The sequence below is a fragment of the Haliotis rufescens genome, unplaced genomic scaffold (assembly GCF_023055435.1).
Source record: "Haliotis rufescens isolate VD_foot unplaced genomic scaffold, xgHalRufe1.0.p SCAF_1, whole genome shotgun sequence".
NCBI classification, from domain to species: domain Eukaryota; kingdom Metazoa; phylum Mollusca; class Gastropoda; order Lepetellida; family Haliotidae; genus Haliotis; species Haliotis rufescens.
The window spans coordinates 21340579-21355867 of NW_025963779.1; the positions used below are offsets into that span (position 1 = coordinate 21340579).

General features: G+C 40.8%; 1 protein-coding gene across 3 annotated transcripts; it reads left to right on the top strand.

The window, feature by feature from the left end:
- The first annotated feature begins 16 nt into the window (after positions 1-16).
- On the top strand, positions 17-13897 carry LOC124114603. 3 transcript variants are annotated; one of them, XM_046475266.2, is made up of 6 exons: positions 17-720; positions 1793-1804; positions 8571-8621; positions 8824-8860; positions 10283-10355; positions 12063-13897. In XM_046475266.2, exons 1-6 carry the CDS (start codon positions 172-174, stop codon positions 12181-12183), a joined length of 843 nt encoding a protein of 280 aa, XP_046331222.2. In that variant the 5' UTR covers positions 17-171; the 3' UTR covers positions 12184-13897. The 3 variants fall into 3 exon arrangements, with proteins under 3 accessions (XP_046331222.2, XP_046331224.2, XP_046331225.2); XM_046475268.2 differs by lacking the exon at positions 1793-1804; XM_046475269.2 differs by lacking the exons at positions 1793-1804; positions 8571-8621.
- Positions 13898-15289: the final 1392 nt, after the last annotated feature.

Consider the following 15289-nt stretch of genomic DNA (forward strand, 5'->3'; position numbering starts at 1 on the left):
CTGCTTAGCATGCAACACCAGTTTGCATGCCTACGGCTGATAAGCCGTGAGAGTTCTCCGGTAGAAATGCAAGGCTTGTGTTGCGGTTGTTTTCCAGTCGGAATTGGCTTTACAGAAAACGGATTTAATTTTATTTGAATGTGATGATATCTGTGAAGTTGATGTGAAACGATGGGATCTGGATCTAGTAAGGAAAAGACAGGTAGGGTCGATACGAGGGGAGGGGGTTCAAAACCAGTCGCTGTTGCTAATGTAAATAACAACGTATCCATAAAGTCCACGACGGGTCATTCCAAAAGCGGAACCAATACGGACACCGGAACGACGAATCAATCACCGTCGAAATCACCCGTTAAAGACTCAAATGTTGAAAAAACTACTACGGAACGTTCTCCAAGTAAGTCAGTTAAAACTGACAAAAAACCCGTCAGTAAACTGGAATGGAATAGTGACTCCGACCTCGACGACGATGACTGGGACGACTTCCTCGGAAAGACGACTTCAAAACCAGTGCCCAAACCGGACTCTAAAGTGTCACATGGGGAACAAGAGCAGACCGCGCATAACGAAATGAAAACTCAGGAACTATACCCAGAGACCTACGCACAACGCCACACGCGGCAACAGTACACATTCGGACAGGATAGGTTGATTCGAGAGAAGACGATCTACAGGAACCCAGACGACTGGGGCTTTGACGAGGACAAGGAAGAAGTGACGGTAGGGGGAAGCCTTTCTTTATTCTAACCATTTGTCCAGTGAGAAATATATATTAAATATATTTTAAAAAAAAACACGTTAATATAGTGAGTGAGTGAGTGAGTTTGGTTTTACGCCGCTTTTAGCAATATTCCAGCAATATCACGGCGGGGGACACCAGAAATGGGCTCCACACATTGTACCCATGTCGGGATTCGAACCCGGGTCTTCGGCGTGACGAGCGAACGCTTTAACCACTAGGCTACCCGACCGCCCCCGACGTTAATATATGATTTATAATTATATTTGGAAAACAATAGACCAAACATCAAACATTTTCTTAAAGGGGCTGTCTAGACGTCAAATGAGTGGCATATGTGAAATATGAGATTCTTTTCGTCTACTTTTTCAATATTGTAATTTTTAACTATATATATTAACTACAAGAATGTTCTTCATAAAATTTGAATTTAAAGATTGTAGCAAATAGTGTTTTTGAGTACTTTGATAAAACTTGCTAGGACTGCCTTTGTGTCTTGCCGTAGCTCCCCTTTAAGATAATATGAGGTAATTTACTTTATTTTACCGATACCAGCTAGATGTATTTAGGTCGTATTTTGCTTGGGTTCACCATGTGCACTATGTAGTAGAGGTACACATTTAAATCTCCTCCTGTAAGTCATAAGAACATAATTCTATAATAGCCGGCTATTCATAATACCCTGCAATCCTATATATCAGACATATAATATATTGGCGATTAGTTAATGAATCTTGAAAACACATAACTGACTGGGAATGTCATGTTATTTAACATGCAGAGTGCATAGGTACTGTAAAGTTATCTCTATTCACAGGCGTTGTATGGCGTTTTGTTTATTTATTTTAATCTTTGAATTTAACTTGACCTAATTCAGACAGTCATGAAATATTTCTTAATATTTCTTGTGGTATATTTAGTTTCCATTGTTTAACATTTGTTTGATGTGTTATCATTGTAACTTGCTATACGTCGATAAAGGTAACTTGTGTTATGTAAACTACAGCTGACATGGTATGAATGGCTCTGTTTTATTCCCATTGCGACTGGTAGGAAGTAATTGAGGTATGTATTACTCTACAGCACGGCCAAACAATACTTCACTAGTCACTACACGCTAATCTGTAACGTGAGCTCCTTGCACTGTCAGCTGATTGCATGTTCGTTACCACGAATATGAAATTTTGATTGACTTCAGTCAACCGAGGTCACCCCATTTCTAGCAACCAGGGTTGACTAGAATCAACCAGTGTTGACTAGAATCAACCAGTGTTGACTAGAATCAACCAGTGTTAATCAAGGGTCAAAGATAACAAATAACACGTCTAGAATATTTCAATACTGGGCCACAGTTTCCGCGTAACTTACACAATTACATCAAAAACGTGTATGCACCTTTTCACTCTTGCCATGTCTTTAGTTTTGAATAACAACCTCTCCAAAAAATAACTTTGAACAGAAAGGAAGAACATTTCTTACCCCATTGGCTTGAGAAACTGATATTTTGTAAAACTGTGTAAGTTACAGTGTCCACGAAACATGTGAACCCTTGTCTTCTCCTTCGGTATATGTAACAAGGTATTTTACATGTAAATTATAATTAGAAGGTTTACTGTCAATGCAATAGCAAATATGTGCTCATAAGTTAAATTATCAGTGAATATAAGTGAGTGAGTTGGGTTTAACGCCGCTTTTAACAGTGAGTGAGTGTGGTTTTACGCCGCTTTTAGCAATATTCCAGCAATATATCAGCGGGGAACACCAGAAATGGGCTTCACACATTTTACCTATGTCGGGAATCGAACCCGGGTCTTCGGCGTGACGAGCGAACGCTTTAACCACTATGCTCCCCGACCGAACCGCATTTAACAGTATTCCAGTTATATCACGGCGTGTCAGCTTAATGTGGGAGGAAAGCCCGAAGTGATGCAGGTCTCAGACGTTTACCACTTCGGTGAAACCCACGAGCACGGGTTTGGTGCTGACAAACCTAGAAACATAATCGGGGCGAACCGGGATTCGAACCCACAACCATAGGTTTCTGGCATGCCCAAAGGACGCAACTCTGCACAGCGAATCTCGGCGCCTTAGACGACTGGGACACCCGTGCCCCATTGAATATAACTACATGTTGACACCATGTATCTTATGCAAATCAATTACGTGTGGTGTACAAAATGCCCCGTTATCTCTGAACATGGTACACATGCAAATTTGTGTAAATTTCATAGTTTCATGTATGCATATCTAGGCTTGGCCTGAATCGGTTTAATCGGCCTTTCTATACACTTTTATTTTAGAATGCCATTGTCACCTGTTTTTGGCCTTGTATCAAAATAGTGCAGACGTACGTTTAATGTACAAAATAAAAAGCTGTGTATAGCGTCAACATACCCGTTCATACAAGGATTAACAATACGTCTTGATGTTAGTATATATGCCTTTGGTAATTTCACAGGACTTCTGCCATGACGCCTTGGTAGAAGACTACATTCATCAGCCTACGGTACTCATTTCGCGGGTTCGAACACCGTTGACGATACACTTTTATCTGAAATTGTCCTAGCGTCTTAGTAAATGATAGGGAAAAAAGAAGTTTAACTTACAATTCAATTAGTCAATGTCTGGTCAAGACAAGGAAGCCATTCTTTAAATACTAGTATAAGATATACGCCGTGTAGATATTACCATTAACGTGCGATGTGTATACGTTCACCAGGTCAAGGATACCACAGCCGATGATTCGATTCGCCAAAGTTTTATCTGTCATTAATTGCATTAGATATTACCGCATTGCTATACATAAAGTGACAATGCTATTTGAGATTGAGTGGTATATTTACACCATAAAATAGACAACGTGTTACTTAATCTTGTTTATAAAAAAACGTCCGAACCCATGAAGCCTGTAATATTTTTTAGAAATCTTATTTTTGGAATTTATTATGTCACTGATCAACGTTACCCTCCGGAACTGTTGTTGGCTGACGAATATTCTACTTAAAGTATCCACGCCGGTTTGAAGTAATTCAGCTCGTATATATTAATGTACAGTAAACTACGGTTATAACGAACTCAACGGGACTACTAATTTTAGTTCGTTATAACCGTAGTTCGTTATAAGTACATATACAGCATGACTACAGCAAGTAGTCGGGACCAAAAAGTTAGTTCGCTATATCCGCCAGTTCGTTATAAGCGTGTTCGCTATAACCGTAGTTTACTGTATATCTACAGAATAGTGTCACTGACATTATTTCGACGGAAGCTGAATTGTAAAAAGATCTAAACGAGCCTTTCTCAACAGTTCAACTTTTATTGAAAATTTCTTTGCACTATAAAGACCAGAAGAATCGTCAGAGTAACACCAAACGCGGTCCTAGAAAACATGCAGCTGATGTGTGAAATTGGTATCAGAGAGCCTGTGAATATACTACTCAACTTTGGATAGGTATATTCCATGATACACAAAACTGCATGATTCTTAAGTGTACATTTGACATATCTCAGTATCCCTTTCAAAAGTTGAGTAGTATGATATGCTTAATGCGGTTCACTAGAAACTGCACTATTTATCAGTATTCCTGGAGTAACATATCACGTTTAGTTCCACGTGGACTATAAACCACAGGTATCCTGATTTACGTGTGGTGTTGAACAATAAAACAGTAACCTTATACCTAAACCACAGACCCGCAGGTGCAAGGTGAACACGATACAGCGATAAGACAGGGCTGCATTGTTGAGATGGCTGTGTGAATTACAGAGGAAATGCTACCATGGTAATACCGAATACCATCTGATTTTTCACTTCTCACACGTGTCTCATTTGCTCACCTCTGATTCCGAATATACTACTTAACACAAATCTCAATAGAACATATTGGAATTCACTCTTCAACGGCATACGAAAAAATATATAAATACTTCAGAATAAATAATGCCACTTTAATGGTGATTTTGCGTTTCTTTTTTAACTAATTTTTGTTTAACCTAATGTAAATACGTAATACAGACATCATTGTTGATTTAATGTAAAATGATATCACAACGTAAGAGGCGTCTTCGCCATTACAGGTAAAGTTTGGATAATAAAGAGATTAGTGTGTACGCGTGCGTGCTTTACACCTTTCACGAAACTTGTGTCCGAATCCTAGTTCTAGTAATCTAAATGCAAATACTCAGACACTCGTTTCATGAGCCATTACGACACACGTGATACTCTCTATGCATTGCATATGGCGTCGTAGGGGTATGTCAGCACGTTATCTGTGCTGTGTCTATCCTTATGACAGTGTCCCCGCCTGTGTTGTTCTAAGCTGGTCACGGTGTTGCCATTATGTCCTATTGTGACTCGTTGATTCCAAAGTTGAAACACGTAGGAGAACCCAGAAATCGGTACGTACAGAACCAAAATGTGAAGTCAGTAAATAACCACACAAGATCAACGAATAATTGACAAATTATTTTTAAATACGCAGGATGAGGTTTACAATCACAAAAACAATACGATGGGTCCAATATGTGACAGCAGCAATAAATAACAGGCACTATTACACAAGTCAGTGCACACACGAATGTCGAAGAATTAGTCACAGTCAAATGCCTTGAATGAGGCTCGTGTTCCGTTCTTGAGTCCAAGACATAGTGTTGGGCGCAGGCCAGAATTCATTGCTTTGTATCCTGTACTCACTGGGCAAGTTAGGTAACAGAAGGAAGCCTTGAATCACCTTCGTCTCGCTCTTTTATTGGTCCAGAACGTCCTCAGTGTTGTCGAACCTGGACTAACATTTAGTCCCAGAAATAAAGTTATCTTATTTAACAAAAAATATCTACAAAATACAATAAACAAAATAGACCCGTGAAGATTCCGGGGTATAGATTGGTCTTCAGCAACCCATGCTTGCCGTAAAAGGTGACTATGCTTGTCGTAAAAGGCGACTAACGGGATCGGGTGGTCAGGCTCGCTGAATTGGTTAATGCATGTCATCGATCCCAAATGCGTGGATCGATGCTCATGATATCAATCACTGGTATGTCTGATCCAGACTTGATTATTTACAGACCGCCGTCATATAGCTGGAATATTGCAGAGTGCGGCGTTAAACAACCAACCAACCATCCAATAAACAAAATACAAATCGAGCCCAGAACAATGCTTAATTTCAGAGCTGAGGTCTAGACCTGCCAAAGAATTCTAGGCTTGAGTTGGGTTCCCTTTTTAATTTATTCGGTACGGTCGAACCAGGGTCGGTAACTGTTTCCAAGCCTGCATGCAAGTCCCTCACAGTGGCGCTCTCTGTATTGCCGGGACAATAACAGTCACAATAACTGCCTCCGTAGATGGTGTAGTAGATGAAGCGACTGCCCGGAGGGCGGAAGTCAGTGGTTCGATCCCCGGCCGCGCCATACAAAAAGGCGTCCAAAAGTTGTTACTTGTTGTTGCCCTGTCTGGTGCTCGGCATTAAGGGGCAAAACAAGAGTCAGTTTACTGTGTCTCTGAGTTGGGGGTAGCATTGATAAACGGCGGAATGGTATCTCATTGGGCTAGCACTAAAAAGCGGCGTAAGTCTAGGTAGCTATAGCACAAGCACACACACACACACACACACACACACACGCACGTGTATACGTGTTGCTATATAGTAATTGCGTTTGTTTGCTGCCATGACACGCCTCGGTAGGTCCTCACACACAGGCTGAAGTTAGAATCAATGATTATGATGCACATACTTCAATAACCGGATGATGCTTGATATTAATTAGTATCGGTCCGGATATCGGTTTCAGATGAACGTCCAAAAAGATTAATTATTTCCCGCGAAGTCAGCTTTGAATCAAAATAGGTCTCTTTCGGTTTACTGTTGAGTCAGTCCTGCTGGTTTTCCGGGGAGGGATGTGTTCCGCCCTTCATCTCCTTCTAACCCGTCGGACCCGTGAGGATCCGGGTTAGAATAGGTCTTCAGCAACAAATGCTTTCCGTAAGTGGTGACTATGCTTGCCGTAAGAGGTGACTATGCTTGTCGTAAGAGGTGACTATGCTTGTCGTTTGAGCCGACTAACGGGATCGCTGACTTGGTTGATCCATGTCATCGTATCCCAATTGTGTAGATCTATGCTCATGATGTCAATCACTGGATTGTCTGGTCCATACTGGATTAATTACAGACCGCCATCATAGAACTGAAATCTTGCGGCGTTAAACAACAAACAAACAAACCTTACCCGTCGGGGCGGATAGGAACGTGCATGTTGTTCCACGGGAGGCCATCATTCCTGCTTCATCGATCCCCCACTGGGGCTCACACCATTCTCTCTTATAATATGTATTCACTTATTGATGCAGCATGCCTATAATTCTGGCAGGTCATAATCCCAATGCTGTATGTGTAGTCTTAATCAAATATATCCTTGGCGACGTGTGAAGGTTTTCTCACCTAGATCTACGGGAGTGGGCGCTGTTTTCACCTCGGGTGCTGAGTCACGTAGAGCGCGTTGCTAATTAAGAAACACGTATAAGGGCGAAACTATGTTTACATAAATCTATTCAAATAATCGATACGTGGATCAGTTATTAATACCGTTTTAAAATGTAAAAATCAATTGGTGCCAGTGCCAGATTACCGTTTTTCTAAAAATTTAAACATATTGGTTTTGATTTCTTGTCTAAAGACAGTTGAAGTTGGCAATATTTTGTATAGGGACTATACATAGACTATATATATACACCACACTGTGCATTGTTACTTTGAACTCATGACTCCTTCAGTTTTTGACATTGAGTGATAAAAACCAACAACATACTGAGACTGCTTTCAAAACATATTGTTTATTCTAGGCGAGTTTGCGACGTTACGATTACTTAAAACGTTTCTTTCACCAAAGCGCGTTCCCCCAACTCGGTTCAGGTAATCTAAATGCAAATAATACAGCGCTACGCTTTGTGCTGTGTACTTGATTAAGATTTGTGAACGCGTGGTCGTGTTGCCACCTAAGTACATACCATGATACACTAGGTGAACTCAACGAAACAGAATACATTGCATTCCGTTGACAAGTCTCACCATACAAACAATATACAGTACCATGATTCAATATTTTATAGCAATGCAGAGTCAAAAATTCAATATGTCTGCAATACAGAGGAAATATTATCCTTCGACACAGACGGCATGTACTGTTGTATATCCCTGTACGCTGGAAGTGAGATTGGTCGTTGTGTGCGGGGAAATGGACTGTCGGGTGGTGGGGTAGCCTAATGGCTACAGCGTTCCCTCGTCACGCCAAAGACTTGGGTTCGAATCAACACAAGGGTAGAGTGTGTGAAGCCGATTTCTAGTGTCCCCCCATTAATTTCTCGCAGGAATATTGCTAAAAGCGGGGTAAAAACATACTCACTCACTCTCACGTAGCATCTCCACATTGAACTTTCACAAGACCACGTGACTTCTTCACATTGCACTTTCACAAGACCACGTGGCATCTCCACATTGCATTTTCACAAGACCACGTGACTTCTACACATTGCACTTTCACAAGACCACGTGACATCTTCACATTGCACTTTCACAAGACCACGTGACATCTTCACATTGCACTTTAACAATATCACGTGGCATCTTCATATTTGGGCTCGACCACATAACCTAACATTCGACACTGTTGTCTTCACGTTGCATTCACTACACACCCCCGCCGTGATATTGCTGGAATATTGCTAAAAGCGGCGTAAAACCATACTCACTCACTCACTACACAACATCCTGTCAGCTGCTGAATGTTAGTTGAGCCTTTACAGTTGAAAGGATACGCCATGTTTGATTCATTTCAGGCAACCAAGGGGTTTGATGCCTCCAAGTTCCGGGCTGCGAACCAGGGAAAGGTAGGTTGCTTCTGCCGTTGCTGGTCGCTATCACCGCTATTTATATGACTATCACACAAACAACATGCGCTGATTTAGACAGGTTCCGTCGCATCATGATCATCCAAGCTTATTCCATCCAGTAGCAAATGGTGAATGTTTTGTATTTATAAGTGAGACATGCAAGAACTCCTATAGTAATCAACTTCTCATTTTGTTACAGCCTGTTCGAGAAAAGGACATTTTCTCCACTCAAGACGGTAAGTTTAAAAAATAGATAAGCCATTAGTGATCCGACGAAAGTTAAACACAGCTGTTTGTTTCTTTAATGCCACACTCAGCAGTGTTCCACCCATGTGACAACGGCCTGTAAATAGTCGAGTCTGGACCAGACGATCCTGTGACTGATATCATCATCCACGTTGTTGGGGTACGATGATACGCAATCAACAAAGTCACCTAGTCTGAATGCTCGATTGCTGTGGACCAATTCTCATCCTGAATCCCCACGGGGTGACAGCTATACACCTGTGTAGATGATTACTTTTCAGTGGATTAACTAGCATCTCTCAGCAGAACCACAAAGCCTCGACCACATGGTCGTGAAACTGACATTAAGAATAATTTGTTTGTTTGTTAGTTGTTTGTTCAGCCATATGACGGGGTCTGTAAATAATCGAGACTGGAACAGTCAATCCAGCGACTCACATCAACAGCATCGATCCACAGAAATGGGATATGCATTAACCAAGTCAGCGAGCCTGTTCACCCGATCCCTTTAGTCGCCATCTTCCCGAGGCAAGAGAGTTAACTGACTATAAAAGTCCAGTTTCCACCCTTGTCGAACTAGGCTGGTATTATGGAGTTACATTTTGGCTGGACTAACGAGTCTATGCATAGTCCAATCAAAATCGCGCACCGAAATTGAAATCCGGTTCGTAAACTGTCGTGCAGATTTCGGTCGATTGCAGGATTTGCAAAGCATGTGCACCACCAACTCGTTGTCAGCAGATATTTTCAAAATCTTCTCATGTTTTTAATCAAGGTGCTCACGTGATTTGATGCATTTCGCGATGTAAGACCCGTTTTATCACAATATAGATATTGATTATCGATCAGATCGTCCTGACCGGGCGCAACCATTTTGTGTGAAGCAAACGCAAGTGATACGAGAGGTGGAATCTGATTGGTCCTTAGGAGAGGCTTAGAAGGGACATAATTGGTAATAGCCACTGGTGGCGCTACGATCGAGCCCAGTAATTCCAGCCTAGTTCGGCAAGGGTGGAAACTGGACTTTAAAAGTCAGTTAACTCTCTTGCCTCGGGAAGATGGTTAGTCGCCTCTTACGACAAGCATGAGGTGCTGAAGAAAGATTTAGAACCTAGCCGGATCTTAAAGAGGGATAATCATTATTAACATGGGGCGTCGCTGTAGGCAGAATACAAAATGTCGTAGAAATGGCAGGCATCGTCTAGACAGTAGAACTCCTAGTCTTATTAGTCAAGTCTAGTAGTTTATCCGGACAGTTTCTTATCCGGACGAATTCACCAGGAACACTCGCCCAGATTAACGGGGATTCACTGTAATATGTTATCTCTAAGTTGATATAAAATAATTAATATATTTTAATCATAGTGCGTCCGAGACATGTGTTATGTGTAACTTGTCGTGTTTTATTTCAGAGTTTGAGACGCCTCGATATCTCCGGTCCAGTGAGCCAGAGGAACAACAGACGACCGTTAGCCAAAAGCCCACGTGCGTATTTATACACTGATGACACTTACCATGACTTAAGCGTTTTGCTGTTCACGTATACACTTCCAGTGTAAAGGTAGTATGAACTTGGACGGGCACGAGTGGCCAGTAATCTAAAGGCGCTGCAATTCTCCCTTAGGTGTGCCATAAATAGTTTTTGAATCCCCGATTCCTTTGATTATGTTTCTAGGTTTGTCAGCACCATACGCGTGTCCGTGTGATTTACCAAAGCGGTAAAGAAGATCCGGGGTAGAATAGGTCTTCAGCAACCCATGCTTGCCGTAACAGGCGACTGTGCTTGTCGTAACCGGCGACTGTGCTTGTCGTAAGAGGCGACTAACGGGATCGGGTGGTCAGGCTCACTGACTTGGTTGATGCATGTCATCGTATCCGAATTCCGTGGATTCATGCTCATGATACCAATCCCTGGATTGTCTGGTCCAGACTCGATTATTTACAGACCGTCGTCATATAGCTTGAATATTGCTGCGTGCGGCGTTAAACAACAAATAAACAAACAAACCAAAGCGATAAACGTGTAGGACCTTCATCACTTCGGGCTTTCAAGCTGCACGTCGTACTGTAACTGAAAAACTGTTTAAAGCAGCTTCAAACTCACTCACTCATAATAACGAATCTGATACGTGTTAACAAACTACATTTTCCCTCGACAGTCGGGTGTCAACCGAACGTGTGTTTAGTCGGAATCGTATAATCGATTCTGCTGTATGCAGAGATTTATATTGGAAATGGAAAGGGTTTAGTCGCTTTATTTACATGCGTGAATCAGAAATTGTATTGTACTAACCGATCCTGGCGTGTGATACCTTGGTTATACCATATCCTATTCATCGATTAAACGTTTTCAATAATGTACATCGCCACGGCGACACGACGGTTGAACTAATGGCTAAAACTAATGTACATTGCTAGAACTCGTCGACCGTTGCAGGACTTCAATTAAATGATTGCAGAAACGATTCTCTCCGGTTCTGAATAATACACGAGTGCAGACGACACCGTGGGTGATATATTGTCAATGTTAATACGTTAATGACAGTCAAATAAAACGTTGAAAGCCATGTTCATATATGACCAACATACAATTTACTGTGGTACCGTTGAATATGAACCTTTTAAGAATTCACAGTTTTAGTTACATAGTTTTTAAATTTTCGTCCATTTGCGGCTTAAACCCATGAAGATCCGGGGTAGAATAGGTCTTCAGCAACCCATGCTTGCCCTAAAGGGTGACTATGATTGTCGTAAGAGGCGACTAACGGGATCGGGTGGTCAGGCTCACTGACTTGGTTGATGCGTGTCATCGTATCCCAATTCCGTGGATCGATACTCACGATGTCAATCACTGGATTGTCTGGTCCAGACTCGATTATTTACACACCGCCGTCATATAGCTAAAATCGTGCTGAGTGTGGCGTTAAACAAATAAACAATAACAAAAATAACACATGTATATTTTATGACTCACCTAACCTTCCAGCTCAAATGCCGTTGGTCCTAAAAAAATAGTTAGTGTATAGCAACGAAATCCATTACTTGGGACAAGGGGGCGACGGGTAGTGGATTACTGGGATGTTCGTAAGAGGCCAGTTATTGTTTTAGTCACTGTTTTAAAACGTTCAGCCATCTTTTCTGGATGGTCATATGGTCCGACCCTTGTTGTAGATGGGTGGTGTTCTGTTGCAGACCGATGGTGCTCCCCCAATACAACAAGGAGGAGGAAGACCTGATGGCCCAGTTGATGGAGGACGATGATGACTTCTTCCCTCATCAAGCCATGCACCACTCCAACATCATGACGTTCTGAGTTCCAATCTGTCAACAGTCTATCTGGCTGGGAATCCTGAGACAGTTCACTCTACACACTAAGAAGTACATTCGAGCAGAGGGCTTGATGCACTTTTGTTATCGGCATCAAATTAATGTATGCTGAAAAACTACTTTGGTGCGTTTCAGATTCAGTTGTGATTGCTGCTATACAAACATTCAATCATAGATTCTACTGTAACAGAGACCTGCATCACTTCGGGCTTTCCTCCCACATTAAGCTGACACACCATGATATAACTGGAATACTGTTAAAAACGGCGTTAAACCCAACTCACTCACTCACTCTACTGTAACAGATTTACTGTCAACATGTTGAGAACAATGTCCAGTAACTCTGTGCTGAGGACAACCCTCTCAATGCACATTGCAAGTGTGGCGGCCATTTTGAATTTTCAAGATATATCAAACATTCTTTGCTGCACATGGGGGATATGTTCCAAACAAATAACAGAGGTAGAAACCAACATTTTTAGTCCACTAGTCCTCACAATAACATATAGCAAAACCCTTAAAATGGCAAATGTCTACTTGTCCTTATGATACCTTAACTATTGGGTTTTCCAAGGACTACACTTCTAGTGCCAATTTCTAACACTGAATTAAACTGTTCTCAGTATTTCAGCTGAGGAGACTCATAATATGTTACCCAAGTGGTTGTTTTGAGAAACCAGTCAGTTTGAGTTACAACTAGATGACAAATCTACAACTACTACACAGCAATGACCGTACCACCCATCTAACCCCTGGTGAAAACATTTTTATGAGACCCTATTGGGTTTATTTGTTATTTTCATGCCTACTCAATTTGAAAAATGCTGTGATTTGAGTCTCTGTTTTATCGTCAATTAATGACAGACATATATACAGACATTGTCTACCATCACTTTTGTTTCTTAACTTGGTGAGTTAGGTAATTTTTATTTTCAGTTTTATAGGACAAGATGCATGAGCCACAATCATAAGTCCATTACAAATAACTGAACAAGTTTAACAAACTAATAACTTATATTACAAATGCCTGTTGGTCATATGTTCTTTTGTTTTATTTTCATGATGTAATGATATGTCAAACTATATATTATTTATCATCCACAAATAATCTTCCACAGGAGATATCAGCCATATCAGATGGAACAGCAGACCATTGTGACATCATCGGTTACCATGACAACACTATCAAATGACATCACCAATGCATCTGCCACTGGTTAGGTGTTCTTGTTACACTCATGACACTGGTTATTACTAAAATAAAATTGGGAGAATGTTTTTGATGATAAATAGGATTTTTCCATAGTGTCTTTTGATATAAAACGTAAATTAAAATTTAAAACTCTGAGGCATAACCTGTTCTGTTATGTTTTATATCAAATGACACTTGAGCGAGATTCGCTCCTTCCCAACCCCTGCTGGACACAAGCACAGTGCCTGAGAGAATGTTGAATTACAGAGCAATATTCCAGACAAATGTTGGGCATCAGATCTTACATTAGGACTTTCCAACATTGAGAGGATTATTTCAGTCAGGGTATTTTCAGCTGGATCACAAAATCAATTTTGTCATCTTCATTCTTTCTCGGACCCGTGTTAGAATAGGTCTTCAGCAACCCAAGCTTGCCGTAAAAGGCGACTATGCTTGTCACAAGAGGCGACTAATGGGATCAGATGGTCAGGCTTGTTGATGCATGTCATTGATCCCAATTGCGTGGATCAATGCTCATTATATTATTCACTGAATTGTCTGGTCCAGACTTGATTAATTACAGACGCCGTCATACAGCTGGGATATTGCTGTGTGTGGTGTTAAACAACAAACCAACCAACCAACCAACCATCATCACTGACTGACTGAGGAACATTGTATAAACATTATCCTGACTGACAGAGGAACATTGTATATACATTATCCTGACTGACTGAGGAACATTGTATATACATTATCCTGACTGACAGAGGAACATTGTATATACATTATCCTGACTGACTGAGGAACATTGTATATACATTATCCTGACTGACTGACTGAGGAACATTGTATATACATTATCCTGACTGACTGACTGAGGAACATTGTATATACATTATATCATAACTCGTAATAGCCACTGGTGGCAACACGATTGAGCCCAGAAATTCCAGCCTAGTTCGGCAAGGGTGGAAAATGGACTTTTACAGTCAGTTAACCCCCTTGCCTCGTGAAGATGGAGACTTTCATACTTATCTCCATTTTGAACCTATCCAAGACTCTCTAGTCTGTGATATTCTGATGATATGCAATACAGTTTTACCTCCAAGTGTCACTTCCTCTGAACTACTCCCTTGTACACAGACAACCAGTGAGGCTGAAACGATACACCTGCATTAATCTGAACAATATCCTATCCATATGTAGGCTACTCTTTACAAATTATTTATCTTGTTTGAATATTTGATGGTCTGAAAGCTAATAGTGTTTGACATTCATATATAGTCTGTTCAGTCTCATCCTGTTTTGGTGGTGTCCTGACAAACACAAGACATCACATCGTGAAATAGTGCATTGTGAAGTATTAGGCTATATATCTTACTGTGTATCGTTTTAGCCTTTAGACTTTCGTAGTCGGTGTGTTTCTCATCTTCTGTCAGTCCTAATGTTCTATATCCACCCATTCTTGAAATCATCCTGCTCGGATACAAAATAAGACATTTCCCATTTCTTAAAACAATTTGCGCTGTATTTTATTGAAATAAAGCTGCATTTTTGTCTGTAATTAAAGCTCTCAATAGTGTTGTACTTTGAATACAGCACAATAAATATGTTGCGAGTTTGGGAGGGCTTTTCGAAAATGATACCTTTTATAACCAGGTGAAGACTTTTGCACATATCAAACAATATGTCCTTCATATTCTCAACTGAAGGCAATTTATATACTGTATTCGATGTAATAAGCGCCCTGGGCAGTCTCAAAATTAGAAATAGGGGGCTCCTATTAGAATATTATTTTGGTGAAAAAACAGAGTTGAAACATAAATTTTGTGGTTTATGCTGACAGCCTGAAATATGTATATATGACAGATATATTTTTCCAGAATTTAATTGCCCA